This window comes from Natator depressus, chromosome 9, assembly GCF_965152275.1.
Source record: "Natator depressus isolate rNatDep1 chromosome 9, rNatDep2.hap1, whole genome shotgun sequence".
Taxonomy (NCBI): domain Eukaryota; kingdom Metazoa; phylum Chordata; order Testudines; family Cheloniidae; genus Natator; species Natator depressus.
This window is the reverse complement of record NC_134242.1, coordinates 48803204-48825198: the sequence shown is the minus strand read 5'-3', so window position 1 is coordinate 48825198 and position 21995 is coordinate 48803204. Positions and strand designations below refer to the sequence as shown.

The 21995-nt window shown below is 43.7% G+C and overlaps 1 protein-coding gene across 1 annotated transcript in view; it reads left to right on the top strand.

Annotated features, from left to right (window-relative positions):
• Window positions 1-788: 788 nt before the first annotated feature.
• Window positions 789-21995, top strand: part of C9H3orf70 (chromosome 9 C3orf70 homolog) — a 37381-nt gene continuing 16174 nt past the window's right edge. The window contains exon 1 of the mRNA XM_074963018.1: window positions 789-1012. Coding sequence (XP_074819119.1) covers window positions 838-1012 — 175 coding nt within the window. The 5' untranslated portion in view covers window positions 789-837. The remainder of the gene's footprint in view (window positions 1013-21995) is intronic.

Here is a 21995-nt window from a genome sequence, read left to right as displayed (position 1 = left end):
AGCAGATCATTCTGATTATGAATTTGTTGGAGGAAAGGGGGCTGCTAGGGAGCAGGAGCAGTGTCTCTGCAGTGGGGAGGTGCACAGAGGTGTGTGCGTGGGGGGAGGGAGGGATGCTGTTCAGCTGTACAAGAAGGTGTGGGAGGTAGGGGGTGCGTGGGGCCAGGGATAGGCCACTCAGCAGCTGGTTACATAGCAAACCGCCCCTGACTCAGCAATGGAGTATCCTTGCCAGAGGGACAAAGGGATGCGGATCATCCCAGCCCCGCACAGGGCACATCCTGGCCGCCCGGCTCTCAGCTTAACACACATTAGTGACTTGATAGGGGATGGGGGGCAGTGGCTCCCAGCTGTGTATATGGGGGGCAAAGCCGCTGTGGCGGGGAGTGGCAGAATCTGCCCAGCTGTGTGTGTGGGGGGGGACGACAGGGATGCTGGGGGAGGCGGAGGCAGAGTCTGGGCAAGCTGTGGGGAGGGGGGGCTGACCAGGCAACCCAGCTGTGGGGGAACTGCTGTGTTGGGGGTGGGGGCAGAGTTGTTTTGGCGCGGGATCAGAGGCTGCCCAGCCCTGACCAGGGTCGGGGGGCGCTGGAGCCCCCGGGTTAGGGCCGGAGACCTGCAGCCTGCGGCCCCTGGGCGGGCTCCGGAGCGCCGCAGCCCCGCCCCGCACTGGCCGGCTGGCCGGGGGAGGCGCCTGCTGGTCGGGCCCCCGCGCGGCGGGGCGGGCGCTGGGCGGAGCCGGGCGGGCTGGCCGGGCCCTGCCCGCGGCGCTCGCTGCCCTGTGGCGCGGGGAACGCTCCCCGCTGGCGGCTCGGCTCAGCCCGGCTCGGCGGCGCCATGAGCGGGGCGGCGGCCGGGAAGAGCGAGAAGCGGGACGAGGCTCAGGCGCTGGCCCGCAGCTGCGCGGGGAGACCCGACTTCCAGCCCTGCGCCGGGCGCCCGCTCTGCGCCACCCACAGCCACGGCCGCTGCTTCCGCCTGCACTGGTGCTGCCACCTGGGCTGGTGCCACTGTGAGTGCGGGCGGCCGGGGTCGGGGCTGGGGGCGTTGGCAGGGGAGGGGGCGCGGGGTCGGAGCTGGCCGGGCGCGGGGCCGGGTCGAAGCTGGGACTAAGGGCAGGGGGGTGCAGGGTTTCTGTCAGATGCAGGGTTTACAGTTTAGTCCAATGGCTCTCAGCATCCCTTGCTGTACACATTATTCCAGCGCCACTGGCGGGGTGGGAGCGTGGCTGGCGTGGGGCGGTGAGGGGGCTGTCCAGGGAGGGGGCTATTACGGGGTGGGGGGTTGGCCAGGGAGGAAGCCAGAGTGGTGCTGGCTTGTGGGAAGGGGCTGTCTGGGTTGGAGCAGGGCTGTCATGCGAAGGTTGGCCAGGGAGGGGGCCATGGCCAGAGCGGGGATGGCATGGGGCGGAGGAGAGGGTTGACTGGGGAAGGGGGCTGGGACTGGAGTAGGGCTGGGGTGGGATTGGGTTGGGCTGGGCTGGGCTCAGAGTGGGGCCGGGGTAGGGTTTGGCTGCGGGAGGGGGGTCCGGGCTGGCGTGGGATGGGGGTTGGCCAGTGCAGGGTCAGAGCAGGGCACGGGCTGGGGCACTGCGCTTGGGCTGGCCTTGACCCTGCTGCTGATCCAGGCAGGGGAGGCTGTGGAAGTAGGTTTTGGCTGTGCCCTACTGCAGCATGGGCTTTGTGCCCTTCCCTGGTCTGGCTAAGCCCGCTCGGCTCTGGTGGTGGCCATGAGTGAAAAGGCGGTTGCTGCTCTGTGGTCCTTGTCTTCTCGACACCATGGTGCTGTGCAAGTGATGCCAGGGGTGGTGCTTGCGTGTTCTGGACAAGGACTTTGGCCCAGCCACTGAAGACCCTGATCAGAGAATCAACCCTAGATTTTAAAACGGAGCCTGGTGCAGACTGGGACTGAGCTGTGCGAGTTAGTTAGTGTGGGGTGCGTGTCTGTGTGGAATTGGGGTAGCCCCCCTCTGCTAAAAGCTTGGGGAGCAAGCAGCATACCCCTATAGCTGTCCCTCTTCTTTGTATCATGCTCTCCGCCTGCTTCAATCTGCTTCAACAACTGCCTTTCTCAATTCACTGTTTGAATTCAGCAGTTGAAACTGGAAATAAGATTTTTTTAAATGGTGAGTGTAATTAACGAGTAGAACAGATTTCTTATAGGCGTGTAAATTCTCCATTATTTGGAGTTCTTAAATCAAGGCTGGATGTCTTTCTAAAAGACATGCTGTAGTTCAAAAGTGGGTTGTTGGTCTAGAATCGATGCAGGAATTGTGGGGTAAAATTCTGTGGCTAGTGGAGGTTGGACTTCTGGTGTTAAAATTCATTAAATGTACAAATACTTATACAGTGAAAGCATCGATCAGTGAGGCTTAGAGTTTATGTATATCACTATTGAGTCTTTGTGCTATTTAAGGATCTCCACCTTAAACTTGATATAAAATGGGAATTAAGACCAGATAAATGCTTTCCATAGTTAGGTTTCCAAAAAATGAACATCTTGGTTTGAGCTTATTCATGCTTCCTTTTAATTGTAAAGTTTTTGGTATTCCAAGGATACATTTTGGGGGGAATTGCATTTTTAGGTATGGTAATGGGGAGACATTCTGTCAGTAACACTGACTGTATAGAAGAAAGTGGATAACATTTGTGTCATATTACTTTTTTTCACTGCCCTCACATTTTGACTGGTATAGTTAGTGAGTTTTTCAGTAAAATTTGCATCTATCTGAGGCTGGTCAAAAAGTAAATTTCATCAGTATGCTATGACCATTTGTTTATTTTTTTAACTTTTTATTAGGGCAAAGTTACAATAAAAAGTTAACATTACTTATGAAGTCTCAGGTTAATGTTCCAAGAACCAGGCTAATGATTTTGGCTTGCTGACTGGGGAGCCCTCCTCCTCTGAGTACGATAGAAAGGGAGACCAAATTTGTCAATACCTGTGCTCTCTTTGGTGCATCTCTTGTGTACATAAGTGGTGTGAAAACTTTTCTATTACAAGGACAGTCCATATTTTACTGTACCACAGTATGTTAGGAGGAGGGGCGGGTCACACATGTTCAGTAATGTGCAATAGAGTTTAGCTGGTGGTAATAATAATTAATGAAAAGGAGTACTGTAGCTCACGAAAGCTTATGCTCAAATAAATTGGTTAGTCTCTAAGGTGCCACCAGTACTCCTTTTCTTTTTGCGAATACAGACTAACACGGCTGCTACTCTGAAACCTGTCATTATGCAATTAATAAAATCTTATCTTTAAAATGCAGATTTTTTTATTGGCTCATTAAGTAAGCAGGTCAGGGGATCTCTAGGAAATAGGCATTTTGTCATATGATGAATCTCTCTAATAAATTCAGGTTTTCCTCCTCAAAACATTTAATTCCTGGACATAACCGTCACATATGCAAGCACATTTCCCCCCAACCTCCAATCAAGCATCTCGCTAGAAGCAAAAATATGATGGATCTTAACTGGAGTCACCATCAGGGCCACACAGAGGTTTTGAGAACCTGGGACAAAATCTGAAACTGAGGGCCCCTCACCCTTTAAAAAAAAAAATTAGCATGTAGATGAAAGAGTTTAAGAAGAGGGGAGGAGACTGAGGGGCACAGAGTAGGCCCAGGCCTGTGGAGTCTCTTCCCTCCCTGCTGGGATGGGGGGCCAGGGAGGGTGGGGGGGGTCAGAGGGGACCCAAGCCTGTGGGGATGCTGCCCACCCTGCTGGGATTGTGGGTCTCTGCCTTGTGTGTGGCCAGGGGCTGCTCTTGGTCCTGCTTTTCCCTGAGCTCCAGCCCCACTGCTGGTGGGAGCGGTATCCCCAACTCTACTTCTGTATCCGGGCTCTTGGCCTGGCAGATTTCATTGCACCAGGTCCCAAGGCAGCCAGTGGTTGCTGGGCTAAACGTGAGTGTCAAGTCACAATGCCTCTGGCTCAAATTTGGCCTAGAGACCGCTTTGGCATTTTGGGGGGCAGGAGCAAACTGCCCCTTTTGCCCCACTCCAGATGGTCCTTGTCATAAATATAAAGGGAAGGGTAAACCCCTTTAAAATCCCTCCTGGCCAGAGGAAATCTCCTCTCACCTGTAAAGGGTTAAGAAGCTAAAGGTAACCTCGCTGGCACCTGACCAAAATGACCAATGAGGAGACAAGATATTTTCAAAAGCTGGGAGGAGGGAGAGAAACAAAGGTTATGTGTGTCTGTCTATATTTTGTCTTTGCCGGGGATAGACCAGGAATGAAGCCTTAGAACTTTTAGTAAGTAATCTAGCTAGGTACGTATTAGATTATGATTTCTTTAAATGGCTGAGAAAAGAATTGTGCTGAATAGAATAACTATTTCTGTCTGTGTATCTTTTTTGTAACTTAAGGTTTTTGCCTAGAGGGGTTCTCTATGTTTTGAATCTAATTACCCTGTAAGGTATCTACCATCCTGACTTTACAGGGGGGATTTTTTTTTATTATTTCTATTTACTTCTATTTCTATTAAAAGTCTTTTTGTAAGAAAACTGAATGCTTTTTCATTGTTCTCAGATCCAAGGGTTTGGGTCTGTGGTCACCTATGCAAATTGGTGAGGCTTTTTATCCAACATTTCCCTGGAAAGGGGGGGTGCAAGTGTTGGGAGGATTGTTCATCGTTCTTAAGATCCAAGGGTCTGGGTCTGTAGTCACCTAGGCAAATTGGTGAGGCTTTTTACCAAACCTTGTCCAGGAAGTGGGGTGCAAGGTTTTGGGAAGTATTTTGGGGGGAAAGACGTGTCCAAACAGCTCTTCCCCAGTAACCAGTATTTGTTTGGTGGTGGTAGCGGCCAATCCAAGGACAAAAGGGTGGAATATTTTGTACCTTGGGGAAGTTTTGACCTAAGCTGGTAAAGATAAGCTTAGGAGGTTTTTCATGCAGGTCCCCACATCTGTACCCTAGAGTTCAGAGTGGGGGAGGAACCTTGACAGTCCTGGTTACCATTTGTTTATCTTGAGCCAGAAAAGTTGCTTTCCCAGTTCTGTTTTTTTATACTCTCAACCAGCCTTGCAAATAGATTGTTTTCCATCTACAGGGAATACAATATGTTCATATCCCAGCTTATGCTATTAAAGGAAACTTTTGTGTTCTACGGGAAGATTCACCGTAGTTGTTTTCCTTTATCTTACAACTTTTTTTTTCTTTGTATTTTTGTGCAAATGCATTTTTAAAGCTCCTCCTTCCTCCTAAAATACTAATGGGATCAGTCTATTGATCACAGTAAAACTGTTTCTCTTTATGAGACTCTGTCTTATCAGAAAAACATAGCTGGGCTTCAGGCTGTCAGCGTGAAAGATTGTTTTTTCTTACAGTGGTTGTGCCCGTGAGGGTTGATAAATTGCTGCATAAAACACTTAGCATTTTATCTCTCGCACTGTTCAAACGGCAGGTTTTGTGTAAAGGGAGGAGCAAAAAGTGACAATCCTGAAAAGTATATATGATGGCTCAAGAAAGTGGAAGTCTTTCTATAAACAAAATTTAAATTTAAAACTTGGTTTTGGAAATCCAGATGTATCACTTTTGACAAACAATACTTTTTTTTTTTTCTGACTGTATAGTTATACATGTTCAATGATTACTATACAGTTAATCTCTTCCTTCTGGTCTCAAGTGGGCCTATCCCGTTTTATATTGTATCAATGGTATTGACATTGGGTGAGGGACTGAGCCAAGGTTTTGAGTTTTTTCAGTCTCCCTTCTGACCTGCTCTTGATTTTGGAAACTCAGTATCATCCTTCATATTAAGTATAACCAAACATGATGCTGCAAGAAGTCTGTGTATAGGTCCCCTTGACTATAGCCCCAAGGAATTATTTTTTGACTAGTTTGTGCAGGTGTGTTTGCTGTCACAATATTCCTATTACAGATCTTGGCTAGTGGAATTGACCTTTTGCTAAATGTGTCAAGTGTTCCTCAGTAGAGCTGGGTGAATTTTTTTTGGTGAATAGTAAATTTGCCGGAAAATGCAGTTTCAGGGTGACCAAAGCTTATTTGCAGATTTGGTAAAGCGTTTCAGCCAAAGAGAAAACGAGGATTTTTTTTTTCAAAAATGTCAAAAGAAGATTGTACATCTTCAAAACAAACCATTTCAACATTTTGTTTTGAAAACCTTAACAAAATTTTTTTGATTTTTCATTTTGGTAAGAAAAACAGAAGAAAATGAGTTTTGGTTCTAAACAAACCAAGTCTTGGGTTTTTTTGGGGGGTGTGAGGGTGTTTGGCCATCAAACCAAAACATTAATTATTTGTGCAGCTGTAATTATCATCCTCTTCTAGCCTACCTTCCCCCTTCATGATTTCTTCAAGTCTTTTCCAATCTAGTTCATATTTTCACTTGCTTTGAATGCTTCACCTTTTCCTGTCTGTAATTCTGCTCATTAGCTTTCTTTTTTTCCTCTGGAGTAGGAATACTTTTTATATTTAGTGGTATTTTAACACTGATATGTGAAAATAGAGTGTTGAGCACTTTTGGGTTGGGAATATAAGAACAGCCATACTGGGTCAGACCAAAGGTCCATCTAGCCCAGTATCCTGTCTTCTGAAGTGGCCAATGCCGGGTGCCCCAGAGGGAATGAACAGAACAGGTAATCATAGGCGCCGACTCCATTGGTGTTCCAGGGCTGGAGCACCCACAGGGAAAAATTAGTGGTACTCTGCACCCAGTGGCAGCTAAGCTCCCCTTCCCCTACCTCCTCTCCCCTCCCTCCCCCCAAGCACGCCGCGTCCCGGCTCCTCCACCTACCTCCCAGCGCTTCCCCAGGCTGCCGCCAGACACCTGTTTGGAGGCATGCTGGGAGGGAGGGAGAGGAGCGGGAATGTGGCGTGCTCAGGTGAGGAGGCGGGGAAGAGGCGGGGCCGGGGCGGAGGTTTGGGGAAGGAGTTGGAATAGGGGCAGGGAGGGGGTGGGGACTTTGGGGAAGGTGTTGGAAAGGGGGTGGGGTGGGAAAAGGCGGGGCGTGGGGTGGGCCGCATGGAAGGGGTGGAGTGGGGGCAGAGACGGAGTGGGGGCGTTGAGCACCCAGGGGAAAGCGGGGATGTTGGCGCCTATGCAGGTAATCATCAAGTGATCCATTCTCTGTTGTTGTAAAGGGACTTAGGTGTAGCCAGTCATGTCGCAGCTTGGCAATAACATGGTTCTCTCTTTACAAAGCATTATTACCTGGCTTTGCTCTGCAGGAGTGAATCCCATTTTAAACTCTCTCTGATCCAGAGCCTGTTTTAGAGACAAGGGAGGGCAAACTCTTGCACCCCCTAAGAAGTTTTTGTTTATTTCAGGATGTCTTATTTCAGTTGGCCAAGCTATTGGCTGGAGCATAGTAGTATGTAATCGTCCAATTACATAGTGTATCACAATGCGTACGCACACGGCGGGCAAATTGAGGTTGCACAGGCAACCTTAATTCTGGTATTTCCTCACTTTGAGAGCTTGACTTTGCAACCTTAACATAAAAAGAAAAGGAGTACTTGTGGCACCTTAGAGACTAACCAGTTTATTTGAGCATGAGCTTTCGTGAGCTATAGCTCACTTCATCAGATGCATATAGCTCACGAAAGCTTATGCTCAAATAAATTGGTTAGTCTGTAAGGTGCCATAAGTACTCCTTTTCTTTTTGCGAATACAGACTAACACGGCTGCTACTCTGAAACCAACCTTAACATAGTAATTTTTGTCTTGTCTTTTCAGTTTCCATTTGTAAAATGTTAGGAACTTACAAATTCCATCATGTGGAACCATATTGGTTCCTATATGGGTCATCAGCAGGATTGCGACCTTTAGAGCTATAGCACACATCTCTACCACTTTAGTTAATGGGTTAACTGATAGCAGTAGTAATCTGTTATCCTCTAGGTGGCCCACCCATTAGAGGATGAAGGTACATTTTTGCCACAGGGTTTCACAGCTATATGCTGACAGCAGAGGAATAGTGAGACTTGGGGATAGTGGGTTAAATTCTAGATTCTGGAAGAAAGTGTGCTCTAGTGGTTGTAGCCTTTTTGCCTCTGCCCCGCTCTCCTGCAACACTGCCCCTCCCCCCTGGGTCCTGATCCTGTCCTGTCTTCCTTGCTCCGATCCATACCTTCCCCCAAACCCATCTCCATCCCTTAGCATGCCTGGGTACCAGCAGAGTGGGCATTGAAAGCACAGGAGAGATGTTCTCCCTGCTCTGTTTCTATCCAGTGCCACAGTGGTCCCTGACAGCCAGGAGGAGCAGTTGCAGGAAATGTTCTGCTCAGCCGCTTCAGCTCTGGAATGGTGCATGCAGTCACTCTGTGAGGATCATATGTGTTCAGTCCAGTCAGCACACAGGAGCTGTGTGGGGATGGAACATGCTCAGTGCAGATGGAATCTTCTGGGAATTTAGCTGTCAGTCTTTAACAAACCTCTACTGAGCATGTGCAAACTAGTTTTGGTTGTGGGTTTTTTTTGAGGTTTATAATTGGCAAAATTCAGATGGATTTTCACACAGATGGCAAAAGGCACAGCTTCAAAGCATGAAAGTGTTAGAATTTCTCCATGAAACAGTTGTAAGAGTTTTTTAATATGGGGAAAACATTGCCCTCTTACATTGTTCTCAGAAACAGCTGAACCATTTTTGCTGAAATGTAAAATAAATAAATAAACCAGAGGCAACCTAGTATGGTAAAGTTTGGAAAAGTTATAAACAACTGAAAGCAGGGATATATAATGGCAAGTGTTAGATAACTGTAACTTGAACTTGTTGCCAAACGTGTGTCAGCTGCAAGGGAGACATTTTCCACTTTGTTCCCCCTTTAGTTGCACTGGATAAAGATCTTGAGAGTAATCAAACATTTTTTACATAATTTATAATCTAATATTTATGCAATAACCAGACATTTTTGCTGCTTCTTCTAGTCTGACCACCTGCATAATGCAGACTGTAGAATTTTATCCGGTGAATTCTTGCATAAAGCTAATAATGTGTAGTTGAACTAGAGCATCTCTTTTAGACTTCAAATGGTGGGAGAATCCACCACATCCGTAGATGAATTGTTTCAGTAGCTAATTACCCTCCCTGTTAAAATTGTACATTTTATTTCTGACATGCACAAGGTGGGTGAGGTAATATCTTTTATGGGACCAACTTCTGTTGGTGAAAGAGAAACGCTTACATAGAGCTCTTCTGGCCATTTTATTTTATTTCTAGTCTGAATTTGTCTAGATTCAGTTTAAAGCCATTGGATTTGGTTAGGTCAGGGGTTCTCAAACAGGGGGTTGGGACCCCTCAAGGTGTTGCAATGTTATTACATAGGGGGTCGTTAGCTGTCAGCCTCCATCCAAAACCCCACTTTGCCTCCAGCGTTTATAATGGTGTTAAATATATAAAGTGTATTTAATTTATTTAGGGGGGTTGCACTCAGAGGCTTGCTATGTGAAAGGGGTCACCAGTACAAAAGTTTGAGAACCACTGGGTTAGGTCTTTGTCTGCCACATTAAAGAGTCCTCTACTATCAGAAATCTTTCCATACAGATACTTATTCACCATGATCATGTACTTTGTGCAAAGAAGAATTCACATGATAAACTGGATTAATTTTCAAATCCAGTTTAAGATGGTGTATCTGGAAGTAATGGTGCAGAAACACTTAGATGCTAGGGTGATGAGTGCTATATAAAGCCTGTAAGAGATAGAAGAGAGGCGTTTTACCAGTTAATATCATAGAAATGTCCATAAAGACAACTTGATGTCTAGAGTAGCATAAAGGTTGCTTCTCTCCCCATATTAATGGCCTTTCATCTCATTTTGAATAATTATAGTATTGTAACTTAATTTTACGAAAGGGAATAAAAACGAAATAGAATGACATCTTATTTCTATTCTCGTATGTAACTCTAAGGGCTACTACTAAATGTCTACTGTTTCTTCTGTACTACTTTTGATATTGGTATACCATTTTAGATCTAGTCTACATCTGTTAGTTGCTTTGAAAGTTTAGTCTCAAAATCATAATATGAACAAAATATTAAATCTGTATAGCTGCAAGATGACCCAAATATGCAGAATTTATCAGATTGTGGAGAAACATTGATAGGTTTAAAAGAACTGTCTGCGTTGAATTTTGATATCTTAACTTTGAATTTGGGTAATGTTCAGAAAATTGTAAATATGTTTACAAAAATGCTAATATTGCTTTGTAGGAATAGGTAAAAAGCAGGCTTTAAATTCAAGTTACCCACTGCAAAGTCAAATACCTTTTGCAGGGTTAATTCTTCTGTCAGCTACAGTATTGAATAGAAATTGTTACTCACTTTTTTCCAAAGTTCCTAAGAAAGGGTGACTTATACACCAAAAAATTTCCCACCAGATGAAAACAATTAGTTACTCTACATGAAGGTGAAACTGCATCACCTGCTCTCTCCTGCCTTTGAGGAGCTCAGGCTCACAGAGAGTGTCCCTTTGCCCTAAAGTTAGAGGCCTGATAGTCTTTGAGTCCTGGAAAAATTATTCATCTCACATATAACTGTGATCAAAGGGCTAAATGACTGTTTTTGTGGGTCCAGATCAAGACTTGACATAGGTTTCTTGTTGGACAATATATGGAGCTATGGATATTTCAGGTGGGAACTTGCACTGCCAAAGGAAAAATACACTAAGATTGTTCCCCTCAGTGGATATCAGTTTTCCATATTCTGGAACAAACTTTAATTCTCCAGGGAATTCTAGGAGTATTAATTGAAGAAGATACTCACTCTTGAGTCCATGCTTCTAGTCAGAGCTCAAAATTCTAACCCTTGATTCCAGCAGGTGACATTGTGCCACCACTCTTGTAGGGGAATGAGTGATAGGCGGCGCTGGGCATTGTTGTGCTTGCAGTACAGATGGGGTGCAAGACTCCCCCTTCTGGAACATACAGATTTGGTACCTTCGAGCTATTCGAGGGTTCCCCCATCAGGCTCACTTGGGGAGTATAAACCCAAGAGTGTGTGATTTCAGTGCATCCTGAACGAAGTTCCCTCTAAGCTGCGCAGCAAGCAATCAAGGGCTGTGCAGATGGGGAGTGGCGCCTCTCCCCCAGCCCCGGAGCTGGCGCGGCCTGGGAGAGGAGCCTCTCCCTGGGCCCTGGCCCAGCTTGCACCCCAAACCCCTCATTCCTGGCCCCACCCCAGAGCCCACACCCCCAGCCAGAGCCCTCACCCACCTGCACCCCAAAACTCTGCCCCAGCCCTGAGCCCCCTCCGACACTCCAAGCCCTTCGGCCCCACCCCCGCCACACATCACCTCCATGTTGGTGCACATAACAAAATTCATCCTGCACATGGATGTAAAAAATTAGAGGGAACATTGATCCTGAAGCTCAGCTGGATGTTTTGAGGCTGTTAAACTGCACCTCTAGGACATATAATGGTAGGCCTGTGCCAGAGTGATCTGCACTGACAGGCTCAGATGGGAGTTTTGAGGCTAGCATCCTGAAGGCTTTTGCCCTCATGGCTTGCAAAGCTGGCACTGTGTTAAACTTACTGGACGCACTGGGGACAGCTTTCAGGAGCTCCCCACAGAACCTGAACACCCATGGCAGTAGCTGATCCCAGAACTCATTCTGTCATTGTTCGCCCCAAGCCACCACCAAACAGAGTTGGGTTTGTCCATGAGGGACAATTTCTTAAAACATTTATATTTCATTTCCAACTAATTTACATATGCTGACTTGCAGGCCTTTGTATCAGTACAATCTTATGATTTAGCAGAAGTATACAAATGACTTGGTAAGATGGACCAGTATTTTGTTTTTTCTTGGAGATAAAAAATAAAACAAACTTCAACTGTGTAATTCTGAAGGTGTGGATTTCAGGCCCCATAGTTGTTTCTACTACATATTGTAGATTTATATAAATCTAGAAAATTGCTGCTAATGTATCTGATTTCAGGTAGTCTACACAATATCCCCCCCGCCATGTTGTAGTATTTATGCATTTTAAACCTTTTTTATGTTTTTTTTTTCTTCCATTGGTGTTGGCTTCATGAAATCTTTTATCCATGGGTTACAGAATTAGTTTTCTCACCAAATTAATTTAAATTTTTCATCTAGCTAATAATAATGTGAAACAATGAGCGTTATATAACTGATAACTAAGTAAATTTGGACTATGTACCAGATGTCCCTTCATGAAGTTTTGCCAATATTCCAGTTTTAGTGTACTCACATATTAAGTACATTCCCCCCCCCCCCCCCCCCCAAAAAAAAAAAGCCTGTTTGAGCGTGGCGGCTAGAGTTTGTTTTTAGTGTATCTGTTATTTATTTGAGGCAGTTTAGAAGGTGTTATGTATGCGTGATTTATATAAGATTCCAGAGTGTCATCTGTCACTCTGAAACCTAAAATGTCTGATTCATTGTGAAGCGATGGAAACAGCTACAAGCATGGCTGACAGCTCTTTCCGTTCAGCATATTCAGGTTCAATCATCACTGGGATTGGCTGTCTGTTACCATCCCGTTTTTAAGTTCTCAGCCATTTTGACTTTATGAATTATATCTGTCTGGTGTACACTGTACAGCTACAGAAAAGCATGTGTTTGTGCCATGTATCTATGCCAATGCCTTGACCATTGAGAGATCAGAGGTAACTAAACCAATCACCACCCTTACTGTACAGTTAATTTGCATGCAACAGTTTCATTCATTGTATGAGGGAGACTAGACGGATGGTGGATTACTTGACCAAACTGCAACGGTTCTTCAAAAACACCCACCCAGTAATGCCAGATGTACATAGCCCCTTACCACAGCGCACACACCCTCCCGTCACCATCCACACAAATCAACACAAAATCTTCCTCCTAATGTTCTAGCCTCAGCAAAGAGGCTGTTGCTTTATCTGATCACTGACTAATCTCCAGTGTAATGTGGAGCAGGTGTAGTTCTTGGCAGATTGAGCTAACCAAACAATCTTTGAAAAAATAGTTGGAGAATATAGCTCCTTGGTCCTTGGGTAGTATAGTTTTTCATCTGTTATTCCAATATGCAAGGGAGGTGTGTGGATTTCAAAGGACTCACCTCCCATTCAGGCACCAAAATATAAGTAGCCAGATTTTCAAAAGAGCTCTGTGTCCACTGTGCTGAGCTCTTCTGAAAATCTGGCCATAAGAGTCAGAATGGGAGGTTTTGGGTGCTGAGCTCTTTTGAAAATGTGCCCCCTGGTCTAGATATAGCTCTTCTTTAAGTCTTCGAAGGAATAAAAACCTTGCCCTGATGCAGTGATAGATATAAAGCAGACCCCCACCCCCACTAGACTAATTTTTTTTTTCAAGGCTAAAGTGAAGCCATGATAATTTCTAAAGGCTCAGTATTGAAATTCCACTTTATCATCTTGGCAATGTCACTCCCTTGCCCATTACGACCTTACTCTGCAGACTCTGCCAGAAAGTCCTCAGTGGTTCTCAGAGCTTTAGTCCCGAATTTTCTTTAAACGTTTGTACTGTCCTCCTTTGTGTGTGCTACCACTCTGATTTATTTGTCAACATACTTGGTCATAGTTGAATTTGCATACACCAGCCACGCACACTGACGCTTGTGTAGGCTTCAGTTCTTGTTCAGCAATACAAACAGGCTCAGGTATATAAGGGAGCCTGCTTGCAAGAGGTTACATGTGCAATCAAAACTTTCTAAGAAGGTAGGATTGCTTCAGTAATGCATGCTTCCCCACTGTGATGGAAGTAGCTCTGCAGACCAGCTGGAAGTACTCCAGAATTACAAGTTGAGTACAATTGTTAGGAAATTGGGTCTCTGAGGTTTTTGTCTCTTAAAGGCATTGGAAAAGTCCCTGCTGTTACTAGGAATGAAGTTTTAATCAATCTGTTTCAAACTCTGTAGAGTAAATAGAGGCTCTTGGAACTGAGCAATCCATAAAGAAGTAGGTCGATCACTGTTTTTTTGTTTGTTTGTTTTGTTTTAACTTGTATAACGAGCTGATGCTGTTTGTAGCCTTTCTTGGCTTTTCTGATACTGGCTGAATAAGAACTCTGATCCTGGCGGTGTTTCTGTGAACTCTTTTCAGATTCACATTTAACAAAGACTTTGAATATCTGTTGCTCTATGATTTAAAGTTTGAGGAATGGTTTTGTTTTGTTTACACTATTTTTGTATTCATGCCTAAAAGCTATATGCTATTTAAATGGACTTGTGTATGTTATTGACACTGTCCTTTATACTGAGCTTGACTTGCCTCATTGAATTCCATTTAAATTGACACCTTTTTATCTGATAGGATTATGCTAGGATATGCTAATAGGATTAACCTAGACTACTCAATTTGAAGGACACTATATAAAAGTCTCTTATTGGAAAGGGTTTGAGAGGCAAAAACAAATATTAAGAAAGGAAGAGTCTGGAGCCAAAGAGTTGTAGTTTTAAAATCTTAACAGAATGGGACTTCAGGTGCCAGTATATCTTTGCTACATGTATACTTAAAGACCTGGCATGGGATAGTATGTGTGGTATAAAGACCCGATAGTCTTTGATAGAGTATTTTAGCTTCTCTCATAGACTTTAAGGTCAGAAGGGACCATTATGATCATCTAGTTCACAGAACCTTACCCATCCATTCCTGTAATAGACTCATAACCTCTGCTTGAGTTACTGAAGTCTTCAAATTATGTTTTAAAGATTTCAAGTTACAGAGAATCTGCCATATACACTGGTTTAAACCTTCAAGTGACTCATGCCCCACGCTGCAGAGGAAAGTGCTACAGATCTTTTTGTATGATATTCCGGTCCTCCTCCATATTGGCAATACCTCTCAAATTTGTGTCATCTGCAAATTTTATTAGCACACTCCCACTTTTTGTGCCAAGGTCATTAATAAAAATGTTAAATAAGATTGGTCTCAAGACTGATCCCTAAGGAACTCCACTAGTAACCTCCCCCTAGCCTGACAGGTCACCTTTCAGTATGACCTGTTGTAGTCGCCCCTTTAACTAGTTCCTTATCCACCTTTCAATCCTCATTTTAATCCCATCTTCTCCAGTTTAACTAGTAATTTCCCCTGTTATCCTCTAGTTGCTTACAAATTGGTTGTTAAATAATTTGTTCTAGTATCTTTTTAGATATCGAAGTTAGGCTGACCGGTCTATAATTCCCCAGGTTCTCTTTGTTCTCCTTTTTAAAGATAGGTGCTATGTTTGCCCTTTTCCAGTCTTCTGGGACCTCTCCCTTCCTCCATGAATCTGAAAGATAATAGCTAATGGTTAAGATTGCTTCAGCTAATTCCTTAAGTATCCTAGGTTGAATTTCATCAGGCCCTGCCAACTTGAATACATTGGACTTATCTAAATATTCTGTTCTTTTCCTGTTTTGGCTTTCATTCCTTCCACCTTCTTGTTAATATTAATTGTGTTGAATATCTGATCGCCATTAACCTTTTTAGCAAGGACTGAAGCAAAATAGGCATTAAACACCTTGGCCTTCTTGATGTTGTTAGCTCTCCTTCCCCACTCAGTAAAAGACTGACACTTTTCTTTGTCTTTCTCTTGCTCCTAAAGCAGGGGTAGTCAATTATTTTTGTCAAGATCCAAATTTCTTGGTCAAGGTATAGTCAAGGTTCGATCTCCAGAGAAAATAACACTAAAAACCCAATAATGATGATGATAAGTAAATAAAAAGATTTTGGGGTCCATTCAAAACTGTCTGGCAGTCTGGATTTGTCCTGCAGTCCGCCTATTAACTACCCCAGTCCTAAGGTATTTAAATAACCTCTTCTTATTACCTTCTCTGTCCCTTGCTAGGTGTAACTCATTTTGTGCCTTAGCCTTTCTGGTTTTGTCCCCATGTGCTTGTGCTATTCTCTTGTTCTCCTTAGCAATTCATCCATGTTTCCACTTCTTACAGGATTCCTTTTCAGGTACGGTTACCATGCGTCTGTATTTTCATGATCACTTTCACCCAAATTGTCTTCCACCTTCAGATTCGCAACCAGTTCCTCCCTGTTGGTCAGAATCAAGTCTAAAATGGCTGCCCTCTTGATTGCTTTCTCCACTTTCTGAAACAAAAAGTTGTCCCCAATCCATTCTAAGAACATTTCCAACAGATATCTGGGTAGTTAAAGTCCCCCCATTACTACCAGGTCTTTTGTCTTGGATATGTCTGTCACTCTTGTAGTTCATGTTGCTTAATAACATCACTACATAATTTTCAAGACTGTTTCTTTAATGTTTGAAAAGTACTCTGTCAATATAAAAGACCTTATAAACTAGATGTGGTTTTTTTTTTTGTTTTTGTTTTTTTTCAACCGTGCAACCAATAATCTTACTATTTGGTTGTTATATACACTTTTATTATACACCATGCCATAAATAGTCTTGCTGTTTTGTTGTTACAGGCACTTGTATTGTTTGTTCATTGGGCATAAAGGACTGTTGGTGCTAGAATAATTTGGGTAACCTGTAAGAGGGGTTTGGAAAATGCTAGCACATTTTTTTAAATGACTTCTGCTAAACATCTTCAATTATTAACAGTGAAATTTCCAAAAAAAAGGAACAAATCTTTTCAACATTTATGCTGCGTGGTTACTTTTCCTTAATTGGGCCAATGAACACACAATGGTCATGTTCAAATTCTGTTTTATATGCACTAATGCAGTCTTAGTTCGCAGCATGATTAAATAAACTGTGTTCATTTAAATATGGACAGTCAGGATAATATTTCTTCAAATGTTGTAAAATTCTTCTGTGAAAGCCGTGTCCATCAATCCTTACCTCAGGGCTGGTGCCTTCCTTACAGCACCTTCAGGGGTGTGATGGGCCCAAGTCATAGTCCATCATGTACAAGTAGCTGTTGTAGTTAACTCCAATAGTGTGGTATGGTGCTTTTCAATTGGAAATGTATGTTTCAGCACTGGTGAAGCCTCAGATTTCTGGACAGGGATATTTGTAATTTAGAAATGCAAAGTATTCTTTGCTACAACAAAGAATTGTACATGTTGCTACAACATGTGCCCCTCCTGCCCCGCACATGTGCGCGCACACAATCACTGCTTCCCAAATTTTTTACTAAGGCGACCCAGCAACTGCATTTTGTCTCTTTTTTTGTTGTTGGTGTCCCACAACCCTAATCCCATCCCAATACAGAGGGAAAGCCAGGTGGGAGGTGGGTTGGAGAGCAAGCCTGCACTGCACTCATCCCTGCAGTGGCAGGTCCTGTCCCACAGGGCTGGGACCAGCTTCAGGCATTGCAGTCAGGCACATGGGATTGCAGTGTCTGAGTGGTGCACCAAGTCACAACAGCTGCAATGGGGAGCCAGGCACCATGAATGCAGTTCAGTGCGGGCTCGCTCTCCAAATCACCCCCACCACTCTGGAGGCCTCCCTTCTGCACTGGGCCAGGAGCAGTGTATGTTTGTCTAGGTCCAGTGTTTGGTCACCATGTCCAGGGCTGGATTTACCCATGTAGAACCTACCCATGACCCACTGGTGAGTTAGGATCCACAGTTCGTGAAACATTGCCATATTCTACAATACCTGGCAGCCTGGTTTACTGTACATCTCTGGCTAGCATGGACAGGAAGAGAAGATTGTATAAGTGCACAGGCCTGACAGATGCAGAAGGGGACAGCTGTGGTTTCATCCCAGTGCTGTGAATTTACTTACTTACTGACCTGGAGGGATAACTTAGGGGGACAGGTAGCATCTTATGCTCTAATGGCAGCCCATAGCAATAAGGATGTGAATCTCTAAACCAAGATCTATAATGTGATTTGCCTTGAAAAGAAGATAAAAAGGAGGATAAAAATGACAAAGGTGCAGTAGCATATAAACCACAAAGAAAAAGCATGAGATTTTCTGCAAGTGTGTTTGATCCAGACATAAGGGATAGAAGGAATTTATGTGAAAGGAGGAGGAGTGAGACACACAGCAAGTGAAGGAAGAACTGAAGGCAGAGAAGAAACAAAATTGAGGGGTAATATGAAATTATTGAAAGGGTGCACAATACACTGGGAGAAAAAGGAAATAAGGAATAAGAAGGAAAATGGGAAGCAATCGTAGGAGAGAATTCAGCACTACAATAGGAATGAAGGATAAGAGCTAAAAGTACAGTAATTTTAATAGTGGTTTTACCCCAAAAAAAAAATATGGAAATAAAATCCAGGATCCACAGTTAAATTTTAAGTATTGGGGTTGCCATGTTAGTCTGTATCCACAAAAACAACAGAGAGTCCAGTGGCACCTTAAAGACTAACAGATCAGGGGGCAGGGACAGCTCAGTGGTTTGAGCATTGGCCTGCTAAACCCAAGGTTGTGAGTTCAATCCTTGACAGGGCCATTTAGGGATCTGGGGCAAAAATTGGAGATTGGTCCTGCTTTGAGCAGGGGGTTGGACTAGATGACCTCCTGAGGTCCCTTCCAACCCTGATATTCCATGATTCTATTATCTGTTAGTCTTTAAGGTGCCACTGGACTCCTTGTTGTTTTAGTTAGATTTTAAACGTTAGTTTAATTAAAAAAAAAATTCATTTAATAGAATTGGTTGGAAAGCATTCCCTTTTCATGGATATCAAAAAAAGGAATTAAATGGTAGTACGATACTTTCTCATGGTGCCTGAAAGCAAAGCAATGGTTGAAAACTTATGCAGGGTGGGCCCAGCTACACTGAGAGGCAGTTTCCTTGTTCCAATGGGTAAACTGTTGTTTCATTTTTGAAAACTACAATTTCATAACAGGCTGGTTAAGTTGCCAACACAATTTACAAAATGAGTACTCAGAATCCAAATGTGTTCAGGAGAACAACCACACGGAGCACTTTAACAGCACCAAGTCACAGAGACTTCTCAAGGAAGCCGCTGATTAACATTTCGCTCACTCATGTCAAGGCTTTTAAGAGCCATAATTTGATCTTTTCCTCTGTCATGTGTCCCACATGGAAACTCAGTTCAGTACTGTACGCTTGTAAGCACAACCTCCATTCAGGCCCCAAGGTAAAATTTTACTTTCCTTTCAAAGGAATAGTTCTAGTTGCAATTAACTCAGCTAGCATAGCATCAGAGTTAGGAATATTGTCAATAGAGCAGACATTCCCTATATTTTCATTAATCAAAAAAAAGTTGTTGTGAAGTAGTTAAGGTTGCTACAGTCACAATGTAACATTGCAAAAGCAAGGAAATGAAAAGTTAAGCCACGTGCCATTGTACATCCTCTATCCTTCCACCCACAAGCTGCCTCTCTGGTTTCAATTATCCGTGACCTGGTACTTACCATTATGCCTAGCCTGATATCTCATAAATATATTCTTCTGATACCTCCGTAATGGATGAACCAACAATCAATGCACACTTTGTTTACAAGGGTAAAATCTAGAGAAGGCATATAAAGGAAGGGTAAGATGAATTTGGAGAGGGTACATCAGTAACAGCATACGCTCACAAGTAACAACTTCCGGGGTTGATTTTTTTGGATTCACAGATTGTTTATTCTATACTAGTGGGCTCTGTAACATAGAGGAACCCACATACCTTGATGAAGCATTGCAGGCCTGAAACTGCTTGAATGTGGTGAGGTGATGAGGGTGATGATTTGCCCAGGGGACCAACCTCTCTGTGGCAGCAATAGGAGTTATTCATGTGGGAAAAATCCCCACGGTGTAGGGGGCCCCGTCAGTGATTCCAAGACCAGTTGCTCTCTCCCAGAGTAGTTTGGCAAACCTTTTTCAAGACAAAATAGGCAACACACCAAGCAGGGGATCACTGTGCTCCCTTCAGGTAGAGCAGTCCTCCTCTCATCCCCCCTCCAGTTGGCTTAGTCAGCCTTCCATCCCCCAGGGTTTGTCCAGTCACAAGGCTCAACACAATTGGTGAGGTGAGCACATGCTGTTTTCCTCATCTCTCATTTATCCACCAACAAGCTTGCTCCCTTTTTCATCAGATATATTAACCCAGATTACACACGCATGAGCAAGAAACGTTTCAGTAGGTCACTGACTTTCACGCTGTGCTCAGTACCAAAGTCCCATGGAACCCCCACAGAAAGAGAGAGAGGTTTCAGAAGAAGAGGCTGCCCAACCGCCCTCCACAACCACCCAGGCATCATCTAAACAGCAGTTTTGATGGGTTGGTCAAGGATTCGAATTCTCCCACTCCTCTGATTTTTACAGTTGTGTCCTTTAGCCCATGTCCTGCCCTTTACGGACTGACTTGTCCATTTCCATCAGACTAGAGAGCGGATCAGCATGGACCAATGATTCTTGGATGTCATAACATTGTGCTACACCATCCAGTTTTTGTCACTCCCCTATTCCATCCCACTTCACTAACCCTTGCATGAGCTTCTAATAAGGCAGAAAGTGGACTCTCCTCTTCAGCTAGTAGCAATAGAACTGGTCCCTTCCCCTTACAGAGACTGGGGGTCTACTCAAAATATTTCCTAGTACCAAAGAAGTACAGAGGCTGAAGGCTGATCTTAAGACAACTAAACGAGTTTGTGAAGCCTCAAAAGTTCATGATGTTGACTTTAGCAAATATAAGTCCTTCTCTAGAGGAGTGGATTCATTTTCATCCCTCTATCTATGAGATGTCTCCTTCCATATACCTATATACCCATTGCACAGGAAGTACCTACAGTTCTCCATAGGCCAAGATCATTTTCAGTACCAAGTGCTTCCTTTCGGCCTATCTTGGCCCCAAGTGTGTTTTTAGATCAGATGCGGCACATGGTTCTGCAGTACTATGTTCAGTTCTGGATCCTGTTCCAAAGCTCCCTTCTCCTAGGGATACTGCTTGGAAGTCACCTGAAGTGGAGCACTCAGAGGGGCACTACTCAAAGAAGAAGGAAATGTTGTAACCCTGTGCAGTAACTTCTGCGGTTTGCAGGATCCTAGAGCAGTGAAAGAGGCTTATACAGTAATATCATTATCTTATATTTATTAACAGTTACCAAGCAGAATACACATGCTAAGCTGTATTTTAGATGTGTCCCCTTATGGATGCTCACCAATCCTGGTCATGCAGGTGGACTTTCCCTGTTGACCAGGCAAGGTCAGTCTTGTCTATAACTTTGTTGTATGTCACGGTTGTGCGGAGGATTCTTAGCAGCTCTGATCTTAGGCTGTGTCTTAGAGGTGAGTAGTTCTTCTTCTTTTTCTTCAGCTGGTCTCCTTCGTGGACCCCAGTTTATATAGTGAAATTTGAGTCCTCCTTAGCTATATCTTAACCAATCATTTTACTAAAATATTACAACATAATTCTTTGACCAATCCTAACCTATTGTGAAATAATTCTTTAACCAATCATACCTCACCACCTTAGTTGATTTAAATCTTACAAAATTAGTTATGCAACAGACAGAAACCATCAAAAAACCATACAGATAAATAACAAAGAAGTAGGGACCATAAAGGCAAAACAATAGAAGTATAGATTTTACAATCACAGCTGTTAAGTGACTCCTTGTCAGACAAAATGCCATCAAGCAAAATTTTCTTTAAACCTTTTAAGAGATTCCTCGCTTATCTGGTGATGGTGGGTACTATTAGGAGGGGTACCTTCTTAACAGCCCAATATTACATTGTTTTGATATAATTTAGAAGGAATGTGAGGATGTGACTTCCTGCATCTTGGCTCATGGCTGCTGCTCTCCTAATATGGCTGCAGGGGAAAAAAAGGCCTCAGACCTTATAGCACATGAACATCTGAAGTGAAACATCCATAAGGGGACACATCTAAAAGAAGTACAGTTACTGCACAGGGTGATTAATGTTTCCTTATGACAAACAATGGCTAAAAATGATCCTAAATCCATATTTTAAAAACACGACCCGTTGCACCACATCTATTCAGCGTTCACCGCTCCACTAAATTTTGTGAAGACATCTGCTGACAAAGTAAAAAGTGTCATGGACAAATATCAGGCAGAGCTCAGTTTCAGACACTTCTTGTTTAAACATTTATGAGAGACACCCAAGATTTTTATCCAATTATAAACCCTTTTATAAACACAACATGAACTATGTAGCCACTACCAGTCTCTACTATAACAAAG